The sequence below is a fragment of the Zingiber officinale genome, chromosome 5A (genome assembly GCF_018446385.1).
Source record: "Zingiber officinale cultivar Zhangliang chromosome 5A, Zo_v1.1, whole genome shotgun sequence".
Lineage (NCBI taxonomy): Eukaryota > Viridiplantae > Streptophyta > Magnoliopsida > Zingiberales > Zingiberaceae > Zingiber > Zingiber officinale.
In genome coordinates, this window is record NC_055994.1 from 117767983 (window position 1) to 117794981 (window position 26999).

The 26999-nt window shown below is 33.9% G+C and overlaps 1 protein-coding gene across 1 annotated transcript in view; it reads right to left on the minus strand.

Moving 5' to 3' along the window:
- Positions 1-17106, minus strand: part of LOC121979928 — a 29456-nt gene extending 12350 nt beyond the window's left edge. Inside the window, exons 1-7 of the mRNA XM_042531903.1 lie at positions 16840-17106; positions 14594-14756; positions 7039-7166; positions 6650-6935; positions 6349-6575; positions 6148-6272; positions 5918-6035 (exon numbers count right to left, since the gene is read on the minus strand). Coding sequence (XP_042387837.1) covers positions 5918-6035; positions 6148-6272; positions 6349-6575; positions 6650-6935; positions 7039-7166; positions 14594-14756; positions 16840-17106 — 1314 coding nt within the window. The remainder of the gene's footprint in view (positions 1-5917; positions 6036-6147; positions 6273-6348; positions 6576-6649; positions 6936-7038; positions 7167-14593; positions 14757-16839) is intronic.
- Positions 17107-26999: the final 9893 nt, after the last annotated feature.

A 26999-nucleotide genomic window follows, 5' to 3' on the forward strand; every position in this document is an offset into this window, starting at 1 on the left:
CCAAAGGCAAAGGAGAAACAAAAAGAAGTCAAACACTTAGTACGGAAGGGCAAGGAGGTCATAGTATACTTCTCATACAACCGACGAGGATACTAACAGAATTAATGTCTAAAGGGGAGACATCCAATTAAAGATAAGAGAGGAAGCTCAAACTTAGGAAGAGCTTCTAAGGTATCGTTTTATAATAAAATTTCCTTGTGTCATGATAAGAAGCATATTAAAAGTAAGTTTTATGAATTTAGAGTTTATTATCATGAAAATAGGAAGTATGATAAATCTACGGATAATTTTAGATCATATAATGTTAGAACTAACCCTACCTAAGGATAGAAAGGTAGAGAGAGTGATTTATGCAAGAACTCTAAAAAGACTAGATATATGTCTAGAAAAAGAAATGACCAAGGCAAACATGAAAAAAAAATTTAAAGGTGGAAAATCAAGTTTTAAGGACAAGACTTAATCATTTAGAGAAGATTCTAAAAAAAGGTGACAAGTGTGTTTAGAAGGTCAAAGAAGGAAAATTTATGGTTAAGTAGGCAAAAACTACCCAAGGACAAGAAAGGTTTGGGATACAAACTAAAGTCCAATGAGAGTGTGTCATCATACCATAGAGTTCCATATAACTATAGAACTAATCTTAGATTTAGGAATCGAGTCAAGATTGCAAGGGAGACTATCCCTAGTGTTGATCTTGATGAGATTAGTATGACTAAGGCTTCTAAAAAAGCCTAGAAACGTTATTAGAAAAGTATCTAAAGAGGTTATTCCTAATGAGTATCTAATACATCGAAGAAGTTCCAATATGTACTGGGTTCCTAAGAGTGTGGACCCTTCACACTAGATGGGTATACAATGTGCTAACTTCGATTGAAAGGATAGTTAACCAAACCATGATAAATTTGACATTTTAGGGCATTTTCAAGACATAGCAATATATTGGGAATGAAACTTAAAATTGACACGGTAGAATAAAATCTAAAGTGTGCGAAGTTTAGGTTTTTTTGTCACATTCAAAGGAGTTTGTCTAGTTGTGTCAAATTTTATATTTGACACAATATTAGATGATAACACTTAGATTGGAGATCTAGGTATCCTTACATTATCATGCTATTTATACTTATCATGTTTGCGTGCCATGAAGGGGAGCCTTAGTGCAACAGTAAAATTGTTGCTTTGTGATCAAAAGGTCACGGGTTCGAATCCTAGAAACAGCCTCTTGCAAAAAGCAGGGTAAGGCTGCGTGATCCTTCCCCAGGACCCTGCATGGCGGGAGTTTCGTGCACCGGGCTGCCTTTTTTTATGTTTGCGTGCCATGATATATCCATGACATACATGTATCATTCAAATATGTTAAATTTCTTTTGAAATATGCATTTGGTCAACTTAGGAATGTCTAGATAGATATACATGAACTCTTAGTTTAGGGAAGAACTCTTTTACATCTCGCAAGAGTCATAGGATACTAGTGTATTGAGGCACATTAGAAACAAGTGAGATGTTAGAATGATGAGTTAAGTTCAAGGTGCTGCTATAGTGCACCTACATAAGCTAAGTTTCATCAAATCACATGAATTTTGTGTTGACCAATTATAGGGAAAGTTATTGTACAAATTATGTACATTCAGCTCATAGATCATAGTTGGAAATTGATTTTGAAAAACATTTTAAAATCATTCTGGAAAATCTTAGTGAACTCTATTTGTTGATAAAAATCACCATTGATAAGGTTGATATAAAGTTAAGAGTGAAACATTGAAGGTTTCAATGTGTCAAACTTTGTATCATTCTTTAAAAATAATAAATATTTTTTAGAAAATTATTTTTCCCTAGTAGTGTTTGACATATGAATGTTTATGTTTTTTGAAAATTGTAAAATTATTTGTGTATATATAATTCAATTTGTAAAAATATTCAGACAATTGATTGTTTCAGAAATAACAGTTGATTGTTGATGTTATTAGTCGACTATTAGTATCATCAATCGAATGTTAAGTAGAATTGTAATTGATTCAGGTTGTTTCACTTGTCTAAATTTACTCAGTATTTTAGCTAACCTTAACCCTATGATTTGCTTGGATAAACATTCAAAAGTAAAATTCTTAGTGAAAATGAGAAAGGAATGTTAAAAAAGAGAATAAGGAATTAAGGGGAGGTTAGGATTCAGGATTGAATTTTTAACCTCATGATATAAAATTGGAACTTCCTAAAGGTTTAGAAACCCCAAAACATTGTTGGTGTAATGATTAAAATGAATCATGTTTTGAGAGAGAGGTCCACCTTAAACGCATGATAAATGAACTAAGGAGGAGATATGTATCTTTGAAGGATTGTATGCTCAAGGTTAAACTTTGAAGAAAAAAATAGAAGGCAGAGAACCTTCATTGAGATAATGACATAAGTTTGAAATGGAGGAAGAGAATGAATTTTGCAAGGTCTTTTTGATGTATGCCAATGGACGAGAATGAATGATTTTAAGTTAGGAAACCTTCATTTATATTTTCAATAGAATGTTGAGCTAACATGCTAGTGTGAGTCGTGTGACTTAAAAACATTGTCAAACATCAAAAAGGAAAAGATTGTTGGTGCAACCAGCTTCTGGTCAAGGTTAACTAAGCTCAATTGACCAAGCTCGAATTGGCTAGAGTTGAATTTTGATGTTTAATCAATTGTTTGATGTGAGAGTGAAAAGTCAAATAGGTCAAGGTTAATCGGATACTTGAGAGTGAAGAAATTTAAGTGGATCACAGTTGATCGGATACTTAGCGTTTAGAAGTCCAATAGGGCGTTAACAAGTCGAGAAGTTCAAGTAGGTAACGATTGACTGGATACTTGACAATTGAAAGTCTAACCAGGAGTTAGCATGAGAGGCGAAGACAAGTGGGTTATGGAGAACATTTAACGGTTGAAAGCTTGATACAGAGTTGACAAAGATGAAGTCCAAGTGGATTATGGAGGACCGAACAATTAACATGAGATGTGAAGTCCAAGTAGGTTAAGGTTGACCGCTTGACAATAAGGAAAGTCTATATAGGTCAAGAAAGAGTCGATGCTTGGTAGTCAAGTCATGACAGGTCAAGGTTGACCAGATGTTAGGCAATGATGAAGTTCCAACATGTCAAGATTAATCAAATGATAGACAAAGGAAGTCTCGGTAGGTCAAGGTTGATCAGATGCTAAGCAAAGAAGACCGATAAGTTAAGGTTCATCGGATGCTAGACAAAGAAAGTCCTAGTAAGAAGTTAGATCAAGGTTGACCGAATGCTAGGCAAAGGAAATCCCAATAAGTCAAGGTTGATCGGATGCTAGGTAAAGAAAGTCCTAGTAGATTGAACTCAATCAAATACTAGGCAAGGTAAGAATTTAGCTTAGTAAATCTAAAACAAAAATATTAGTCAACTGTTATAGACTAATAATCAACTGATGGACCTCTAAACTCCAAGTTTGAGTTTAAGTTTGAGGGGGTTTGCTATATACGAGCCGACTGTTGGGTATGAGAAATTGATCAATGACATTGTTGTAGCAAATGTAACTCGACTAATCAACTTGACCGATTACAATCGACTGATGTCACTCTTCAACAAATAGAAAGTTCATAACTAGACTACGACGCTCGACTTTTCAGTCAATTGATGGTAATAAGCAGTTGATTGTTGTGGTCAAAGCAAAAGAGTTGTTTTGCGGGTGCAACGTTTGAATTCCGATAGAGCAATCAACTAATGGGACTGTTGGGCGATTTCCAACTCTGACTTGAATCCTATAAAAGAGGGTTTTGTAGAAGATTTAAGACGCTAATTCTTGGAGGTTTTGGAAGAGTGTTGCTACATATACAAACATCAAGAGACAATCCAAATCAACTATAAGCAAGCAAAGCAAGATCTCTTGTGTAAATAGTTTATTTACATTGTATTTTATTTTCATTCTTATCTTTGTATTCGGTTATTGTTGCTTGTAAATGGCTATTGTTGCTTATAAAAATAGGAATTGTAAGAGGTTTCTCCGCCTTCAGAAGGTATCCGACAAAGATAGTGGCATTATCGCTAGGATGATAGGCTGTGTAGTAGGAACAGGAGAGTTCCGAATCACATAAAAATGATTTGTTGTATGCTTGTGTTTTATTTTATATTTATCTTTCCGCTATGTATAAATCTATTATAGACGAGCACACAAAATTGATTGGAACAAACACGATCGAAGCAAATCGTTATTCACCCTATAGTGATGCACACTAGCATATATTGCGTAAATATACCACTGAGAATCTGCAATTATGTTAGCCATATGAATTGGCCAACTATGATTGTATTCTTATCCTCTCTGAAAATTCACTCTAAAAAGTTTCTTGAAGACATAAGATTACTTAAAACAACAGCAAAAGGGGTACTTTTCATAGGTTGGGTGCAATCCTTTGGTGCTAACATTAAGATTGATAATAACATAGATTCATATGTCTCACACTGTTAATAGCTTAAGATTTGACCCAAGTGATTACCTACTCAAATCTTTAAATCTTAAAATAGTACCTGCCTACAGGTTATAGAATTCTAGCTTGCTCCTTGTACTTTTTTTCTGATGTTCCTTGTAATATACTGTCAAGAGCTTGTTAGTGCAGAAAAAACTGGCTTCAGCTTGCACTTTCTAGAAGTTTGGTACACAATCAAGCTTAGGCTAACATGATCTCTAGGCGATTTAGACCAAAACCATTTAGGACATGTTCCCTAATCAAATCCTAGTGTCAACATAGGGCTCTTCCTCTAATAATTGAACTCTTCCTTTTACCCCCTCCGTACATTGTCTGACATTGGTAGTCTAACTGACATTTTGACTCGACACTTGACAACCCAATCACTTATAAACATTTTTTAGAAATGAATTAGTGGATGCTTGGATACACAGAAGTGTTGGATACACATACTTGAGTTTGAGTAATATAAGGTTCTATCACCCAGACAAATTATGTGGAACATGATATGTACAATAAAATGAAAAAATATGGCAGCAATGCTTTTTCATTAGAAATGGCAATCGTCTAGCGTCTCTTCCTAGCAGTTATCATGACAACAACTTATCTACATAGTGTTTAATTCAATTTATTATGAAACAGCTAAGTATGCTAGTCTAAATATGAAAGAAGCCATAATAAAAGATCAGAGGTTTTTCCAAAACTAAATTATACCACTGAAAAATCCCCTAGCCACGTAACAACATAAACAGTGGTTGGCTTGGGCAATCAAAGTTGGCAGATGTAAACTATTTATAGTGAAAGATGTGATGAATTGAATTGCCAAAAAGGTCTGTCAAAACAGCAGTTAAGGGAGTTCAAATCTAAAACAAACTGTTATCATATTACCTAATGAGTAAACGAAAATTTGCACTTAATTAAATTTCTCCATAATCTTTCATTTTAACCAGAAAACATTTTGATCAACTTCCCTAACCTAGTAGAATCTAAATTTAGCCATACATTACACATTTCCTAAGATGTCACTATGAAGCTTTCCTGTACCATCAATAGCCAATTAGGGAATTATAGGAGTCCAAACTTTCTTAATTTCATCAACAGAAGAGGATTTAGAATTATGGCCAAGCTTAGTTGAAACCCAATATTAGTGTACATGATGATGCTCTGTTTCATTACAAATGTATTAGAGACTAGAATGATCATTGTTAATTAACTGGCATCTGTAGCCATGTCTATTGCTTGTTCTTAATTAATAAATACTGGAGTACTTATTGGTATTAACTAACATATACTAGCAGCTGGATCAGTTATCATAGTATTTTTTTCGACTTTTACTGAGACAGAATACATGGGCAATCTATTCTTCAATATTTTCATGAAGTGCTATATAAAGCACTAGCTAATCATCTGAATTTTTTGAATCGAGGGTTTAGAAGTTCATTGGTTGAGTAAACTTACCAAAGCAATGTTCCCATCGTCAGAAAAACTCATGGTTTTGCCCATGTTTGTTTTGAAGCTCCAGCGGAGTATGGACATTAAAGAGGTTTCTGTTTTAATTTCCAGACCAGGTAAACACCTATCAGAGACATAAAATAAGTTAGGCTGAAATCCAAACCTTAAATGGCATGCTACTAGTTCAATCAAGATACCTATCAATGGTGAAGAAAAACAATAAGCCGGTCTTTTACCTTATCTCAATTGTTCCAGTTTCATATAGGAGCACCAATCCAGATACCATATCATCTACCTTTAAAGTCATTGACCAACAAACTTTTTGCGATAGGTTCACCTTATGGGTAAAGTTGTTATTTCCCTAATGATTACACAATGTACTATTTCAGATAATGAAACAAAAAAAAATCAGAATATGCATATTTAAACCAGCAAACCTCCATCGCAGACTTCAGTGAATAGAAACAGATGGCATTTGTAAAACAAATTACAAGTAGTGGATCTTTTAACACTTCATATTGGTACAGAGCATCCTCCAAGTGATAACCTTGTTCTTTTTTCTCTGTCAACTCATTGTTTTCACTTTGAGAAGTTTCATCTGGCCGATTCTGGGAGCAGTTCTCAAGATCAGCAGTGATTGATTCAGGTAGTGTAACAGAGCCTTCTACATATATACAGAATCTATATATTGTTAAACTATCTTCACTACCTCAACTAATGCTCTATCCAACTACTTACCTATTACATGGATGGAAACTGCAACGGCTTCCTTATTTGGTTGAAGTAATCTGGAGCCTATAATAACCCCAGATTTGCTATCGATAATTGCAATTTGTGAATCCTTGGTGATGGTGAGTATCACCTCTATAGAGTCTGCCAGAGAACAAGGTTGCTTTGAACTGATTTCTTGGAGAACATGTTGGGAAATAGCATGGCTACTTGCAGAAATTAGTGTTGACTTTGTTCCCAATGCACAATCTGTACAGAACAGTACAGCTAATGATGCAATGTCAAGCACCATTACCTGAAATGTGGACAAAATGACAAATACAAGATCATTAAAATTGGAATTGTCTTTACAAAAACAATTAAGCATAAGAATAGTGGAAAAGGGATGTAAATGATACCTGTCCAGTATGAAATCCTACAACAAAGTTGTTACCAGAATTGGATAACTGAATGGTTGTAATGGGTGAGTTTAAGATAGAAAAGGCAGCGAGGCAATGAAATCCCTGTCCGTGATGAACCATATGTACTGCATAAAATTAAGTAAAAAATAATGTAAAGGCAAACAATATACCAGGTATGAATATGATGGTTAATTTGTTAGATAAAGAGGCAAGTCAAAAAGAAAAACAGAAACTTCAGTTGACACCATACATTTGGAATCATCCCACAGAGAAATACAAACTGAAGTATCTCAAACACAGAACTGATCGTAATTCTGAAATTTTGATATCCAAATACATGAATGCAAGAGTCTGCAAATTGCTAAATTGTTACAAGTTGCAGCCTAACATATCTGATGAGGAAACTGACTAATTAATGTGAAATAAGCATAAACTCAAGTAGTCCAAAATACTTGAGTTCAACCCAATTGTCGATTAAAGTGGCTCCACGCCAGTGGTTTTGGGAAGCTTCCCCTCATGGGAAGCACTATTTGTTAAAGTGAGAAAACTCTGAAAGGGCTTACCCACATTAACAAGTGAACAGCAGTGAGAAGTAACTGGACTTGACATACTGTTTGGGCAAGGAAGAATTCAAGAACATATTGACCCTTTGGCCAAGGAAGGATAAAATTTTTGGAATTTCCCTTTTAGGGAACTCATTTTGTCCAGTGGTGGGCAATTCCTTCCCTTGGCTAATTAGGTTGTTCGCTAAGTAGGTACCCCGAAGATATCTACTATCATTGCATGCTCTTTTTCTCTAACAAAGAAAAGCTATAAACAATGGGTGGACTGCTTTGGTGTATAGAATAAGCAATCTCATCTACCGGATATATTTGCATTATTGTTAACATTAAAATCCAGTCCTATAGTTCAGCTCATTCCAATTTTGTGTATAATAAGACAAGAAGTCAGGAGTCCCAATTCCTTGAGTTGGTTATATAGGTTTTTATCCACCATTGAACTTTATAAATCTTTCCCATCAAATTACTTGCAGTGTAGGTAAAAAAAGTGGTGGGGCTAATATAAGGCTTGATGTTTGCTTGTAAACATAGATTCTACCTCATAACTAACTGTAGTATGTTTACTAGAAAAATTGACTAATGGTGACCAAACTGGCCCGTAACGAGTCTACAACTGCATATGGCATAGAACAACATGGGCAATGCTAATAGCAGTAGGCAAAAGTTACTAGACCATGAGGAACCTATTTCTCCTCTAATGAAATGTGGGAGTAAACCTAAGTGTTACATAGGTTCCTTCAGTTTGACAAGATGTGTGTCCTATATCATCTCATTAGTATATTTCACATACTTGTATCTATTTTTTTATTATTTTTATGATTTTTGTTCAGAGATCAAGGTTTAAAATTTCGACACCGTATCGTACCGTGCCGATATAGTTTCGGTATTTTTTAAATATAAAATATATTAATTAAAAACTAAAATATTTAACATAAATATTTTAAAAATAAACAAGATAAAAAATAATCTTTTAAAAAAGGAAAAGATATGAAAATAGATAGAGAAATAAATAAATAAAAATTTTATTATAATTTTTAAATTAAAATAAATGAAATATAAAATTAATTAGATAATTTTATTAGGGTTTAATAAAGTCTCTTTAGATTATCTCCACCATAATTAGGAGTTGATTAAAAAAATTAACCTAAGTTTAATTATAAAAAATCTGAAATCCGACACCACTCGCGAGCCCGCACGACTTCGGTGCTGTGCGCGACTAGCCATGGCCGCAGGGATTGCATGACTCCTTCGGTGCGACCACGTTGGTCATGCGACCCCTCTGCAGTAACCGCAGGGTCGCACGATGCCTCCACGGCGACGGAAGAAGGATAATGCGACCTCTCCGCCACTGTTGCAGGATTTATTATTTTTATGATTTTTGTTCAGAGATCTGTTCTTGTGCTTTTTCTTTAATAGGACGTGAAAATGGAGAGAAATTGGAGTATAAAAGCCTTGGAAAGCGGATGAGAAGCAAAGAACACGCTCTGCTCGTATCCCAAGACATGGGTATGTTCCTCTGGCCAAAGTTAATTGAGGAAAGGAGCAAAAATGACATTTCTCGAGTTTAACATGGTTGTGCTTCCCAGACATGGCCGTGCTTTTCACCTCATAGAGAACAGCACAACCTAGACTCGCCGGGCACGACTGTGCCTCTTTTCTTCTCAGAAGCTTGACGGACAACACGGTCATGCATGACCGTGACTTTCTACGCTACACGACCAGCCACAACTGTGCATGCCTGTCAGCCCCAAGCCAATTGCTGTGGCACGGTTATGCTTTTATCCACCAAGTCGGATCAGACACAGTCATGTGATAACCAATTCTGTGCTTTTAGCGTGTTTTATGAGTTTGAATCTTTATTAATCTTCATTTCAATTCCTATATATTTATGAGTATTTTGGATATTATTTGATTATATTTTATTTTGAAGGAATTTAGGGAGACAACAATTGAGAGGAAGAATACTGATTTGGTCCAATCATGGTTTGGTTCAATTGTCAAAGTTTAGAGGAGATTAAGTGAAGAAGAAGCCCAAATCTAGGCCCAATTCCAAAAACCCTCCTAATTTGGTTTGGTTCAAGTGGTTCAATTCAAATCAGGGATGGTTCAGTTCAATTGCACCAGTTCAGTTGAAGCTCAAAAGGGGTTTTGATTCCAAGGTTTTTGGGGGCTTCGGGTTCAGTGCGCTTCTTCTCCCAAATGTCGCTTTCGTTCTTCTCCCGAGCAAATCACGCGAGGACGATGGCAGCGCTTTGGTGGAGCTGTAGCGGCGGCAACCATCGGCATAGCTAGAGTAGTTTCTTCGGCGATTGCTTCATCCCTCTAGCATCCCAGTCGGGGCTTCCCTGCCGGACGCGCTGAAGAAGGTGGTGATGGTATCCTGACGGGTAGCGAGTTTTGGTTCTTCTCTGGCGTCCTTCCACCTCCTTGTACCAACATCATAGCTTGGGTTTCCTGCCTGACACGATGAAGAACGCAGGAACTCAAAGCATTGCTGGTGGTCATCTCCACTTCGCCAGAGGATTCCAGTTGGAGTTTTTCCAAGTTCCGACATCACACAGCCTCACTCTTTCTGACGCGATGAAGAGGGCAAAGTAGGGTTGACAGTTCTGACCAGAATTCCTTCGCATCCAGTAGATTTCCAAGGAGTGGTTTCTTCATGGGAATCGCACTTCCACCGTTGACGATTGCACCTCCGACCAGTAGCATCGTTGCCTAGCGGATTAAGGAGATTTCCGAATGATAGTAGAGTTCTCCTCAGTGGTTCCGTTTGTGACAGGTGGGACACTTCTTGTGTTTGCTCAGGAGTTTGGGATTGGTTCATTAGAATTTAATTGCTTTTCATGTTGAATGTTTCCTCTGCATTTACATTATTTAATTATCTGTCTTGCAATTCCATTTATTCTGTATCATGTTTGTTGATGGTGTTATCTATAGTGTAGAGTGACACTGTTCCATTTATTCCGTATCATGTTTGTTGATGGTGTTATCTATAGTGTAGAGTGACACTGTTCCATTTATTCCGTATCATGTTTGTTGATGGTGTTATCCATAGTGTAGAGCGACACTGCGTTATGGGTCTGTTATTGAGGGTTAAATAAGATTTTCAATTATTACATTAGGTTTAGAGAACAACTCCCAAACAAAACCCCTTTTGTGTTTTTTTAATCTGAAAATAAACGTCCTACCATTGGTTCCACGAGAGAGAGGACTCGGGCCCTCTAATATACTGCCTTATTGTAGGTCATAGTTGTCAAAAGCGCATGGCGCAAAAAAGCGCTTAAGGGTCTTGGGGCTTAAAGCGCAAGGTGAGGCGCGGGTTTTACGGAAAACAACGTAATAAACAAAAGGACTATTATATTTATTAAAAGTATTTGAAAAAGTCTTTAAAAATCCAAATAACCATAAACAAAATATTCTTTGATAATATTTAAAAAACTAAAATAAATCAAAAGTCTTTAAAAATGTGATAGATGAAATATCAAATATCAAAATGATCATCTTCTTAATCTTCATTGTCCAAATCTACGTCATCATCAGCTACATCGCTTGATTTGTATCTATCGATATCTTCTTCTTCTTCAATTTCATCATTAAGGTTAATCTCTTCTTCATCTACAAGACTAGTTTGAACTGAAAATTACTTTCTTTTTACTGAAGCAGATGATGATGCTTCTTTTGAAGAAGACGCATCTCGAGATGGAAAGCTATATGCACTTTCACCAACCCCAGATGCTCGTGCTACATCACTCCTATGCAAATCTTCAACTTCATAGACAAAATCATTATCATTGTCTTTATCACTGTCATCCAATTTTCCTAATAACTATTCATTGCTATCATCTATCTCTGAGAAAGTAATAGGATCAATCTTATCTTGCATGTCATATCTTCACCTCAAAGTTCTGTTGTACTTGATATATACTAAATCATTCAATCGTTATTGAGACAATATATTTCTTTTCTTAGAATGTATTTAAAAAAAAAAAAAGTAAAAGGTTAAGTTCATAGTATAAATTTTAATATGTATTAAAAAAACTTCAACTTACATGTTCAAAAACACTTCAATTACGTTCACAGCCTGAAGAAGAGCATGTGAGGTTTAAAATCTTCATTGCAAATGTTTTTAATTCAGGCGTTGATGCACCATAAGAAGACCACCAATCAGCTTGAAATACAAAAAACATATAAATTATATGATTAAATTTATTACCATCTAATATTGATATTATACAATATATTATTTAAAAATTTACCTAGTAATTTTGAAGTTCTTTGTCAGATAGCCATTGGCACCCCAAAAAGTATTGCTTTCTTGTATTTTTCCAATTGATTTGTGAGCTTATCTTGTAAATCCTCACCTCTCACCAGTCTAAATATGCACTTGTATAAACCCTCCATCACTTCTGTATCATTTTCTATATCAAGGTTTGAGTAAAAAACACTCTGGATTCAAGAAATATTCGACTGCGTGCAAAGGTCGATGAAGTTGAACGTTCCATTGTTTGTCAATGAATTCAAAAATGCTACGATATTTCTCTTCATTATTGTTAAATGACGTAACGATAGCTTCTTTGGCCTTGTATATTGACTCATAAATATAACCCATAGGAGACTTTTTTTCACAGTTTACTAGCCACAATACTTTCACGAATGGGCTGCCAACTTTTAATGCAAGAATCATATTTTTCCAAAAAGAAGGCATCAATATCACTTTTGCTATACGTATCCAACCGCCTCTTTATAAAATCGATAATTTGCCCACTTTTTAGATGTAAAAATCTTTCTTAGATTTGCTTGTTGTACATGAAACCGCTTTAAAATAAAAAAAAAAAAACAATTGTGAAACGTGTCCTTGCGGTTCTGGCCATGTCTCTCTATCCAGTAAACTCTTTCATCATGCTAAATACTTGTGGTCTATTGTAAATATAACCATTCACCATCAATGCTCGTTTATGCAATTTTCTAAGATGAGGAATTTTTAATATATCCTCGAGCAACAAATTTAAGACTGTGTACAATGGATCCTTCCCAGGGACTCGACATAGCGAGAGCTTCGTGCACCAGGCTGCCTTTTTTTTTCTCGAGCAACAAATTTAAAAAATGAGTTGTACAGGGAGTCCAATACAAATCGGTTTTCCAAAAGATGACCTGAAAAATAAAATTAGTCAAAATTAAAAAAAATGATACAATTATTAATTGGAAGTAACCAAAATTTAAAATATTACCTACACTGACATTGCAGCTTGCATTATTTGTAACAATATGAACCACATTTTTTTCTCCAATACGATACACAAATTTAGAAAATAACTCAAACATCTTGTCAGCGGTGTGCAAATAGCCTGAAGCATCAATTGATTCAACAAATACGCTTCCTTTGGGGTCATTCACCAAAAAATTTATAAGAGTCCTACCCTTTTTATCCATCCATCCATCTGCCATGATTGTGCACCCAAATTTAGCATGATCTTCTTCATGGGATTTGAGAAGCGAGTTCGTATTTGCCAACTCCTTCAAATACTTAGCTCTCACTTCATGATATGATGGAGGTTTCATCCTCAATCCAAATTGTCCAATAGCTTCAATGCAAGGCTCAAAAGAATCATATTTAACAACATTGCAAGGAATTCCAGCATCATATATCCATCTTGTAAATTTCTCAACTACATTATCACTTAGCTTCTTTTTATTTTCATCAAATTATCCTTCATTTTTTACACACCTTTGTTTGACAATTTTATCGACATCTTTCATAAAATAAAAATTAATAGGTTACCTTGGACCGTAGGATGGATGCTTGGATCAGATATTGACTGTTTCCTTTCACTTTAGTTTAATGATTATTGTCATGTTCTTCCAAATCTTCCAGATCATCTATATCATCAGAATGAGGAATATCATCCATTTGATTTTTCAAATTACTCTTTTTTTTTTTTTTGCACGAACTCTCTAATTTCTTATTTAACATGCTCGGGACATTCTAGACAAGTTTTCACATTTCTATTGCTCCCAATCAAATGTAGCTTGTCGATAAATAACTCCAGTTGTTATTTTATCGCAAAAAAAACAATCGACAATATTTGAATTTTTAGGATCCGAAGATGTTGCATAATTCCAAGTAATATCTTTTCGAGTGGATGAAATTGTTATATTTGACATGGTTAAAAATCAAAAGTCAAGACCGCTGTAATCAATAATAAACAATCAATAAGTAAAAAAAATATAAAACAATAAAAAAATAAATTATCAAAATATAAATATAATTTATATGAATTAATTAAATTAAGTAAAAAATTTTTATTTTAAATATATATTTAAATCTGATTTATATGTATTAATAAAATTTATTAGATTTTTTTTATTTTAAATCTGATTTAGAATTAATAAAATTTATTAGATTGTTTTATTTTAAATATTTTTTATATATTTAAATCTGATTTATATAAATTAATAAAATTTATTAGATTTTTAAAGAATTTTATTTATTTTTCATATCATTAAATTAAATTTATATGAATTAATAAAATGTATCAATTTTTTAATATTTTAATTTGTTTTTATATATTTAAATTTAATTTTTTTGATTTAATAAAATCTATTCACAAAAATTATTTTAAATATATTTAAATTTGACTTTCCTGAATTAATAAATTTATTAGATTTTTTTTATTTTAAATATGTTTTTCTATATTTTATTAGGATAAATTAATTAGGATTTCTGAAAGACTATTTGAACTACCCATTTAAATTGAGAGTTGATTGAATTAATGAAATGCAAAGTTCAAAAAAAAATCACGATTCTGCAGCTCACGTCCGCGACACCGAAGGCGCCTCCGATGCCACCGGAGGCCTCCTGCAACGCCTCTCGGCGCCGTGGAGGCTTCTCGCGACGCCTCTGGCACCACCGGAAGCGTCGCAGGACGCCACCGACGGCACAGGAATCCCAGGATGCCTCGAACTTAAGGATTTAACAAAAATTGAGAACTTACCTTGAAACGAAGAGGCGATCGAAGAAGCGGCAGCGGCAGATGCGAAGAAGCAGCGGCAGACACCAAGAAGCAGTAACGGCAGATGCGAAGAAGCAGCGGCAGACGCCAAGAAGCAGCAGCGACAGATGTAAAGCAGTAGTAGAGGCAAATGTGAAGAAGCAGCCTGGCAGACGAAGAGGTTTATTTAGGGCTTTAAATAAAATAAAAAAAATAAAAAAGAAATATTTCTGCGAAGCAAACGCCGCTCGCTTTTGCGCGAAGCCCAGCGAAATGCTCACTTCATAAACCTCTTGTGCTTCCGAGTTCTCGGAAGCGCAAGGGTTATGGTTGATTATAGATTGTTAATTTGATTTGTGCACGTGACATTTGTGGCCTATCATCGTGCTATGTGTAATTTGCCCCTCCGGTTGGGAGGTTTCCAAGCAATTTTGACAGTAGGCAGGCCTCTTAACTCGGGGAGAAGGGTTTTCCCTATCGATCCATCCACCATTGAAGCTTGGAGTTCCTTCCGAAGACACCAACAACCCTTGGCTAAGCTTTCTCTTCTCTCCATTTCTAATTTTGAGTTGTCGATTGTTGTATTTCATGTCTTTCAGTTGAAACTTCATCTCTATGGAGCAGTTCCCTTGATTTTAGGATTGGAGAATAGTCCAATGTAATCATTGACAATGAATTTAAGTAATTGTTTACCTTTCTCAATTGCATGATATGTTTATTACATGGTCCAACTTTATTGTGCATACACGGTTGTGACATTCATGAGACATGGGAAAGGACTGAAAGGTGAACCTAACTCTCAGACCCATAAATGTCCAAGACGTGGAAAGTCGGTCATGAAAGTAAACCAGTATGCAATGAGAGGATGACGTTCTTCCCCAACAGGGGCACTATAAGCTACCACAGATCTTAATGGTTCTACCCCGATTCGGTGTCACGAAGTAGAGGGCAAGTAGGGGACCGTGGGGTTTGTGACAGGGCCTCCATGAGAAAGCGGCCGAACTTGCAATGCCGCCTCGAAAGTAGACGCCGCGTTTGGATATGCACACTAATATAATTCCAAAAGTCTATATCGGTATTTCGAGATAGACCCACTTACATGCAAACAAATAAAGAGATAGGAAAGTAAACAATACTTAGTGTAAAATACCATAACAAAATAATAATAAAATAATATGGTTTAATGGGGGAATAACTTTAAAGTAATTTTTAAGAATTTTTAGGAATTTTCTGAGATTTTATCAGAGCTCGTATAACGAGTTTAAGGGGATGAATTTATAGGTTTGGGAAAAGAGTTATGCTGATCGGAGACGGAGACCCCTGGAGTTCTCTACTGGCGATCATGTATTTTTGAGAGTCTCACCCACGAAAGGGGTGAAGAGATTTGGTCTCCGAGATAAACTAGCTCCATGATACATTGGGCCTTTCCAGATCTTGGAGAGGATTGGAGCGGTAGCTTACCGTCTGGCGCTACCACTGTCTCTGGCAGACATTCACAATGTATTCCATATGTCTATGCTGAGGAGATACGTACCCGACCCAACACATGTTCTGTCAGATATATCAGTTCTCATTCAGTCTGACGTTACCTACGAGGAAGTTCTGATACAGATTTTGGACCACAAGGAGCGTCAGCTGCGGAACAAGACAATTTGGTTGGTTAAAGTTGGATGACAGTATCATTCTGACGAGAAGGCTACCTGGGAACTCGAGGATAAGATTCGAGCTCGATTCCCCCATCATTTTACTTGAGGTACGTGGGATAGAGTTCCGTTCAGTATTCATACTGTTTATCTATTGCTAGTACATGCTGATGATAGATAACAAAATTTTGGGACTAAATTTTTATTAGTGGGGGAGAATGTAAAATATCGTAACAAAATAATAATAAAATAATAAGGTTTAATGGACGAATAACCTTAACGGATTTTTTAAGAATTTTCTGGGATTTTATCGGAGCTCGTATGACGAGTTTAAGGGGATGAATTTATAGGCTTGGGAAAAGCCTGTTTGGAATAACCATTTAGTGGGAGTTGATTGAGGAATAAACCTAGGTTTTGATTTTTTCCTAAACCTAAGTTCAAATTTTATAAACCTAAAACAAAATCACGGTGCCCTAAACACCACCGCCCGATCCCCTCCTCTTCCTTCTCCCCTCTCGCGACGCCGAGCCACCGTCGCCTCTCCCGAGCTCTTCGCCTCCCCAACCCGACGGCACCGCTTCGTAACGCCTCGTCTCCCACGAATACAAAACCCCTCGGCCAAGGAAAGCCTCGAGCCTTCTCTTCCTCGCGTCGATCCCCTCTTCTCTCCCTTCTCTGTCCGTGCGCCGCCAACCTCGACGTCAAAGTCCACGACCGACCAGCCACCGCCAGTGAAGCCTTCGTCACCGGCGATAGCATAGCAGGTTCGCTTCCCTCTTCACCCGAGCTCTCTTCATCGCCTACACAAATCAATCGCCGCCCACTGCTAGGAGCCACCATCGGCTGTTGTGGGTCGAGCCAGAGCATAGGCATCGCTTATCCCTCCAAGTTGTGCCCTAGCTTCCATCGCGACGTCGACTCCCGATCCGCTGGTTCCCTTTCTTCCTCTGCCGTCTCCGCACACACTCAATCCGCCACCATCATCGTCGAGCTTACCTTCGGCCATGCCCTAGCCTTAGGTCCATCATCTTTCATCTGGTTGACTCGCCGTCACAGCAACATTCAGATTTCGTCCGAGGGGAAGTGGATCTAGTTCTGAGGGTAGGTGTTAGACTTGTAAAGGTTTGATTTCGTTGTGGAATGTTGTGCTAACCAAGAGTGATTGTTTCTGGCAGTAGCTTCGTAGTAGCCCAGGCCATAGATCTCCGGCAGCAGACACCTTCAGTTAGCATTTTCCAACAGTGGATGGCAATGAAATCGGGTAAGTTTTAGTGTTGATTTTGATGGTTATTTGGTAGTTGATCGATGGATTAGATTAGTGGGGTAATCAATATTTAGGATTAATGATCATATCGATTAGGATTTTCTCTAACTAGTTTAGGGAATTTTATTTAGCTATTTATTTCAAAGGAACTTAGCTAAGTAAAATACTTTGATACAGGATTTGTTTGAGACGGCATCACGAAGTGGACTTTATCTGATACTATCTTCTTTTTACGACGGGTGCCTTTGACTTATCTCTTTTGATATTGTCATTCTGATATACGTAATAGGTTATAGCTAGTAGTAATGGTTATGTTTATATTTGCTTAGTATGCCACTACTTGATACCCGTAGTATGCCCATATTATTATCTATTATGCATTTATGTTTATGCCTCTTAATTCTTGCCATGTGTATTTATGATCATAGGCGTAGTGACATACAATGCATTACCGGGTATAGGCCTAGCTACTAGATATACTTGGCATGTGTACCTAGATTTATTTTCTGGTATGTGTACCTAGTTTTATTATCTGCCATATATACCTAGATCCTTGTTATGGACTCGATTTTCCTTTTGGTACATATTATATGGAGGTTGATATTTTCAAGAGTTACATGCTTTAGTGTCATGCACCATTTTGCATGATTGCATGTTGAGCGATTGTCGAATCCTTTATAGTTGAGCACATCGCCAGTTACATGATCTGCACACACAACCACTCATGGGTCAGTGGTACATCAGGCAGGGTGTGTGCAGTTTACTCTGTCAGGGCTCCGCTGGTCTGCTCATAGGTAGTGTGACTGCAGCGTGGTAGCGAGCAGGGATCCCTCCTCTTGACTATGACACAGGGTGCATGGTTGTCATAGCCCTACCCACTGACCTCACCATTGCGTGTGAGGTGGCTGACTGGCGTCAGGGGTGACCATGTCATTTGCATCATATGCATGGATTGCATTTATTACTTGTGATTGTTGCATTTTAGATACTACATTTTGGTAGTTGCATATGATTGACATGCATACAGGAGACATGAGATATTTGGTCTGACGACTCTTGTATTCGGATAGGAGGTCCTGGTGAGTACAGCTTCTTCTGTTGTTCAGTTTTGCATTTCCTATTATTTGGTCTGACGACTCTTGTATTCGGATAGGAGGTCCTGGTGAGTACAGCTTCTTCTGTTATTCAGCTTTGCATTTCTTGTTATTATTCAGAAGACTTTACTGCATGATTGTTGCTGATAGCTATAGCTTACTATGCATGTCTGATAGATACCCGCTGAGTTCTTAAACTCACTCCGCTGATTATTTCCTATTTTAGGTTGAAGCCGTCAGGAGATTTCAGTTGCTAGTCCCAACTCCATGTCGTGACGGTTTTCTATTTTTGGTCTTTTACTTTCTTGTTATGTGATATACATACTTGTGATGTGTGTTTCTGGCACTCATGGATCTTATATCGAGATTTTGGTATGCTGCCCATGTTTTCCGCTGCGATGGTTTTCCGTTGTGGGTTGTGTTTTCTTCACTGTAGTGGAGCAGGTTTGATATATATATATATATATATAACTGCATGGAATGTTTATTTAAATTATTGCTTATGTTCCGGCCATGTTGGCCGAGGATTGAGTTGTGTATTTATGCATTCAGATTGTCACCGGTACAGAGGAGATGCTGCCGAATTTTTCTCTGATAAGGACTCCTCTGGGGCGTCACAACTAGGATGCCATCATCGTGGCGAAATCGAAATTCTAGGATTGTTCCCCCAATCTAGACTTCTTAATGACCCCTCACTTGTTCTCGACCTCTTGTTGGCCCTAGACTCTCTCAACTCTCTCAATTCTCTCTCTCACGCAATTTGATTCTTTAGATAACTAGCTTCCCAATTCAATTAGTACTTTATATATAGTCTTCATGAGATCGATACATTTTATTATTTGATAACGATCGTGCACTTGCGATTCGTACACAACAACTACCATTTCAAAATAAGAAATTTAACCGAAATCAAACTAGATGAAACTAAACTAAATAAAATTTCCATTTTCTCATTTTTTCAATTTATTCTCGATTAAGTAATTTTCCAAAAAAAGGTCTAATTGCTTACCCTCGTACACTATATTAACCATGCATGTGCACACTACTTTTTATTTGTTTTTTGAACTATCATGTGGAAAATGCATGCAACATAGAGCAAGGTTTAAAAATTTGAGAAGTACCGAAGTTTTGGTCTAAGACCGAAATGATAAGACTTCGGTATCATATCATGCTATATTCATACAGCTTTGATGTTTTTTAAATATTAGTGTATATTAATTTAAAATTTATTTTTATTAATATTTGATTTCTATAAATGCTCACTTATGATTTTATATTTCTGGTGTTTATTACTGTGTTCATATTTCAATATTTTCTCTTGACATATTTGATATCTATTAAATTTTGCATACGGAGGTATAATTTTGAAATTTTATACTTTTATTATTGTTCCATATAATAAAATAGTCTTAATCACTTGAAGTTTTATAACAAAGTCTTACTTTAACTGAAATAACTTGCATGTCAAAGATAGATTTTTGGCTTCAAATTGTCACAAATTTGGAGAATTGATGATTATGGATATTACTTATGTTATATTTATATAGATGTATAGTGAACTCAAATTCTCACCATTTCAAATTATTCTTGTAATTTAATGTAAATTTTAATGCATTTTTTGTATTTTAAAAAAAATAAAATTGTGTTTACAAATGTAGATGATATTAAATTTTATATTACACAGCAAAGAGATGATGATTTTGACTTATTAATGTAATGTATACAGTATCTAAATATATAATAATTCTTAGATAAATATGTGCTTGTACTATATATTTTGATTTTAAAAAATAATTTCCATATTGACTTTATAACTTTTTAACTATTAAACAACTTAATATTATTAGACAAAAGTAAATAAATATATCTCTTTGATGAAAATCAATGTATCATTAACTCAAATTAAAATTGATATATCATAACATGCAATCTTGCTATGGAAGTATTGATTCTTGCAAAATCCTTGTTAGATCAACCCCATTCATTTTCAAGACCCAAATCAAATAATTATTCCATGAGATGTAGTATTAATATTGATTTCTCCACGTGCCCATTAGCATATCTTGATTCACTACTAAAAATTGAACTTAAACGGACACAAGAATAAAAAATGTTATATACTTAGGATAACGATAAACATATGCACAGTTAAAACCATTTTTAAATATATTTATAAGTTTATAATTTTAAAATTAATTTAAACATTAAAATTATATTTTGGGAATTTATTTAAAATCATATATATTTTTTAAAATTAATAGATAAACAATTTTAATATTATTTACTAATTTTAAATGATTTCACAATTTTAAAATACTTTGTAAAATTTAAATTATTTTTTCAATAACAACAACCAAGACTTATCCCACTAGGTGTGGTCAAAATTTAAATTATTTTTATATGCCCACGAGTTAAAACCATTTTTAAATATATTTATAAGTTTACAATTTTTAAAAAATTAATTTAAACATTAAATTATATTTTGGGAATTTATTTAAAATCATATATTTTTTAAAAAAATTAATAGATGAACAATTTTAATATTATTTACTAATTTTAAATGATTTCAAAATTTTAAAATACTTTTTAAAATTTAAATTATTTTTTCAACAACAACAACCAAGATTTATCCCACTAGGTGTGGTCAAAATTTAAATTATTTTTTTAAAAAAAAATTAATTTAAAGTTTGATTGATTCAAATTTGAATTAATTGAAAATACAAGTTTAAAATTTTCAATTCAAATATTTTTTTTTTACTTTAATTTATTTACATTTTTTATTTGGTATAAAAATAATAACAAAAATATAAATTTACAAATCACAATTATATTAATTAATTATCAGTTTGGTTAATTAATTTATATATAGAGAGAGAATTAAAGCTAAATTGACTTAAAACAATTAAAATCATATATTTTTTTAAAAAAAATCAAAATTATTTATTAATTTTTAAAATTATATATTTTTAAAAAATAATTTAAGGATAAATTGATTTCAAATTGAATAAATTACAATATGAGTTTAAAATTTTTAATTTAAATATTTTTTATTTTTACTTTAACTTAATAATATTTTTTATTTAATATAAAAAATAATAACAAAAATATAAATTTATATAAAATAATTATATTAATTAATTATCAGTTTAGTTAATTAATTATTAATTTATATAATATATATTTGTGTAGTTACGATTTAATATATATATCTATATTTATTTATTTATTTATTACAGTTTATATAACATAATAAATATTACAGTTGTATAAAGAATCTATAACACTATTCCGCATACATATAACATTATTGTTTATATAATGGATATATATAACATTTTATAAGAATAATATATTTACAACACTGTTATATAAACTATAACACTATTATAAATTTATATTATTTATTTTAATTTAAAAGTTTCAATTAAACCATTATATTAAAAAAAAATCCTAGAATCCCTAATCTCTTTTCTCTAATCGATTTCCTTCATGATTCCTCCCGGACATTGTTGGTTGCAATTTAGTCGGATGGTCGTGATTTTATAGACCACGGACGATTGTTGACTGACTGACAATCCTTCTTTCTTCCGAGACTCCAAATAGCAAATACATCAAATCTGACCTGTCCGAAGAGTCACTGCTTGCCCTCTCCAGTGCTAATCTTTGATTGATGTGTGTTGCTGCTGGGTAAATTTTAGAGCATTTATAACATCCCCTTTTGATTTCTTGTAATTGATAAAAGTTTCCTATGACATGCTCTATGTCGGTAGCAAGCACGTGAGGATGCACACAAACATAGGATTCTTGCATAGCTATTGATGTTGGTCCCACGCTGGAACAATAAGAACTGGCCATTTCGGACGGCATGGGTTGTCACCAAATTCATATGTTTATAGGTGATTAAAGGAGGCCATGGATTTCTTCCAATTTTTTGAAGTTTAAAGCTTACAAGGGTACAATAACATCCAAGTCTTTATCCCACTTCCTGAGCTAACCTACAAGGATCCTCCTATGTCATTAGGCTTGATTCTCTACTATATCCTCATCTACATTTAATCTTATTTCTTCTTTGGTCTCCGTCCTTAATGTACAAATTTGTTATGGTCTCACATCATCTAAATGGAACATTTATTGGTCGCTTGATTTTCACTCTAATGGTATCATTTCTTATCCTATCCATTTTCATGTCCGCATATCCATCTTAACATTTTTTTCTCCGTGACTTATTTTTTAATCATGTGCTTGCTTCACAACCGACATTCAGCTATATACAACATAGCAGATCTAACCGCCATTTTATAAAACTTTCTTTTAAAGTTTAGAGGTACCTTGCAATCTCAAAAAACACATAACATTTTCTTTTATTTCAATCATCTTGTTTGTATCATATGTAAAACATCTGTATCAACATCTATAGTTAAAACTTTCAAGTTATCGGTAGCTCATCATTCCCTACTATGATAATTATCTTATTACGTCTACTACTAAACTTAAACTCATATATTAAGTCTCTGCTCTACTAAATCTAAAACCTATATTAAGTCTCTGCTCTACTAAACCTAAAACCTTTAACTTCCAATGTCTCCTGTCAAGATTCAAGCTTAACATTTAGTTTTTCAGGTATCTCATCCACCAAAACAATATCATCAAGAATAAGCATGCACTATTATAACGTGTTTTAAATATGTCTAGTGAGTTTATCCATAATTAGTGTAAAAAAAGACATGAATTTAGAGTCTATTTTTATATGTAATGCTTCAGTTAATCCTCTAGAGTCTTCACTCTTGTATATCCTTAGTTATTTTAATATATGTTATACTAACACGTTTCTCTTTCTAAAATTCTCAACATAATTTCCCTAGGGACTTTGTCATAAACGTTTTTTAGAATTATTTCAATATATACTACACTAATAATTAAGAGCAAGGTTTAAAATTTCGACCCGTGCCGAGATTTCGGTCTCAGACCGGAATGATACGGTTTCGGTATCGTATCGTGCCGATACAGTTTCGGTATTTTTTATTTATTTATAGTAATTATAAGATAAATATATTTATTGTGTATATAAAAATAAGTTGTATATTAATTTATTATAAATTCTCAATTATTGAATAATTTAATATTGTTAGAAAAAATAATTAAAAATAATTTTATTTAAATAAATTGATATATCGATAATTCAAATTAAAATGAAAGTATCTATAATAATAATAATAATAATAATAATAATAATAATAATAAGTATATAAATTAATACAAGATATTATTTTATATTAATAAAAATTATATAAATTAACTATTTAATTATTAATTAAATAATATATATTTTAAATAGTAAAAAATATATATATAATTTATTAGAATTTTTAAAGATTTTTTTTAAAAAATTTAAATGAAATTTAAAATAATAAAAAATATATTATTATATAAATAATATTTATTATTTATTTTTTAAAAATTTTAAATGAAATTTAAAATATTATTTTTTTCAGAATATTAATTAATAAAATTTATTTAATTTATTTTTATTTTAAATATATTTTATTAGGATAATTTAATTAGGGTTTATAAAAGCCTCTTCGAAATATCACACATCCTCCACACATCCTCCTTAAGAATTGTTTAAATTAATTACATAAAATAAATAATTATTAAAAAAAACTTAAAATTGACACGGTAGAATAAAATCTAAAGTGTGCGAAGTTTAGGTTTTTTTGTCACATTCAAAGGAGTTTGTCTAGTTGTGTCAAATTTTATATTTGACACAATATTAGATGATAACACTTAGATTGGAGATCTAGGTATCCTTACATTATCATGCTATTTATACTTATCATGTTTGCGTGCCATGAAGGGAGCCTTAGTGCAAAATTGTTGCTTTGTGATCAAAAGGTCACGGGTTCGAATCCTAGAAACAGCCTCTTGCAAAAAGCAGGGTAAGGCTGCGTGATCCTTCCCCAGGACCCTGCATGGCGGGAGTTTCGTGCACCGGGCTGCCTTTTTTTATGTTTGCGTGCCATGATATATCCATGACATACATGTATCATTCAAATATGTTAAATTTCTTTTGAAATATGCATTTGGTCAACTTAGGAATGTCTAGATAGATATACATGAACTCTTAGTTTAGGGAAGAACTCTTTTACATCTCGCAAGAGTCATAGGATACTAGTGTATTGAGGCACATTAGAAACAAGTGAGATGTTAGAATGATGAGTTAAGTTCAAGGTGCTGCTATAGTGCACCTACATAAGCTAAGTTTCATCAAATCACATGAATTTTGTGTTGACCAATTATAGGGAAAGTTATTGTACAAATTATGTACATTCAGCTCATAGATCATAGTTGGAAATTGATTTTGAAAAACATTTTAAAATCATTCTGGAAAATCTTAGTGAACTCTATTTGTTGATAAAAATCACCATTGATAAGGTTGATATAAAGTTAAGAGTGAAACATTGAAGGTTTCAATGTGTCAAACTTTGTATCATTCTTTAAAAATAATAAATATTTTTTAGAAAATTATTTTTCCCTAGTAGTGTTTGACATATGAATGTTTATGTTTTTTGAAAATTGTAAAATTATTTGTGTATATATAATTCAATTTGTAAAAATATTCAGACAATTGATTGTTTCAGAAATAACAGTTGATTGTTGATGTTATTAGTCGACTATTAGTATCATCAATCGAATGTTAAGTAGAATTGTAATTGATTCAGGTTGTTTCACTTGTCTAAATTTACTCAGTATTTTAGCTAACCTTAACCCTATGATTTGCTTGGATAAACATTCAAAAGTAAAATTCTTAGTGAAAATGAGAAAGGAATGTTAAAAAAGAGAATAAGGAATTAAGGGGAGGTTAGGATTCAGGATTGAATTTTTAACCTCATGATATAAAATTGGAACTTCCTAAAGGTTTAGAAACCCCAAAACATTGTTGGTGTAATGATTAAAATGAATCATGTTTTGAGAGAGAGGTCCACCTTAAACGCATGATAAATGAACTAAGGAGGAGATATGTATCTTTGAAGGATTGTATGCTCAAGGTTAAACTTTGAAGAAAAAAATAGAAGGCAGAGAACCTTCATTGAGATAATGACATAAGTTTGAAATGGAGGAAGAGAATGAATTTTGCAAGGTCTTTTTGATGTATGCCAATGGACGAGAATGAATGATTTTAAGTTAGGAAACCTTCATTTATATTTTCAATAGAATGTTGAGCTAACATGCTAGTGTGAGTCGTGTGACTTAAAAACATTGTCAAACATCAAAAAGGAAAAGATTGTTGGTGCAACCAGCTTCTGGTCAAGGTTAACTAAGCTCAATTGACCAAGCTCGAATTGGCTAGAGTTGAATTTTGATGTTTAATCAATTGTTTGATGTGAGAGTGAAAAGTCAAATAGGTCAAGGTTAATCGGATACTTGAGAGTGAAGAAATTTAAGTGGATCACAGTTGATCGGATACTTAGCGTTTAGAAGTCCAATAGGGCGTTAACAAGTCGAGAAGTTCAAGTAGGTAACGATTGACTGGATACTTGACAATTGAAAGTCTAACCAGGAGTTAGCATGAGAGGCGAAGACAAGTGGGTTATGGAGAACATTTAACGGTTGAAAGCTTGATACAGAGTTGACAAAGATGAAGTCCAAGTGGATTATGGAGGACCGAACAATTAACATGAGATGTGAAGTCCAAGTAGGTTAAGGTTGACCGCTTGACAATAAGGAAAGTCTATATAGGTCAAGAAAGAGTCGATGCTTGGTAGTCAAGTCATGACAGGTCAAGGTTGACCAGATGTTAGGCAATGATGAAGTTCCAACATGTCAAGATTAATCAAATGATAGACAAAGGAAGTCTCGGTAGGTCAAGGTTGATCAGATGCTAAGCAAAGAAGACCGATAAGTTAAGGTTCATCGGATGCTAGACAAAGAAAGTCCTAGTAAGAAGTTAGATCAAGGTTGACCGAATGCTAGGCAAAGGAAATCCCAATAAGTCAAGGTTGATCGGATGCTAGGTAAAGAAAGTCCTAGTAGATTGAACTCAATCAAATACTAGGCAAGGTAAGAATTTAGCTTAGTAAATCTAAAACAAAAATATTAGTCAACTGTTATAGACTAATAATCAACTGATGGACCTCTAAACTCCAAGTTTGAGTTTAAGTTTGAGGGGGTTTGCTATATACGAGCCGACTGTTGGGTATGAGAAATTGATCAATGACATTGTTGTAGCAAATGTAACTCGACTAATCAACTTGACCGATTACAATCGACTGATGTCACTCTTCAACAAATAGAAAGTTCATAACTAGACTACGACGCTCGACTTTTCAGTCAATTGATGGTAATAAGCAGTTGATTGTTGTGGTCAAAGCAAAAGAGTTGTTTTGCGGGTGCAACGTTTGAATTCCGAT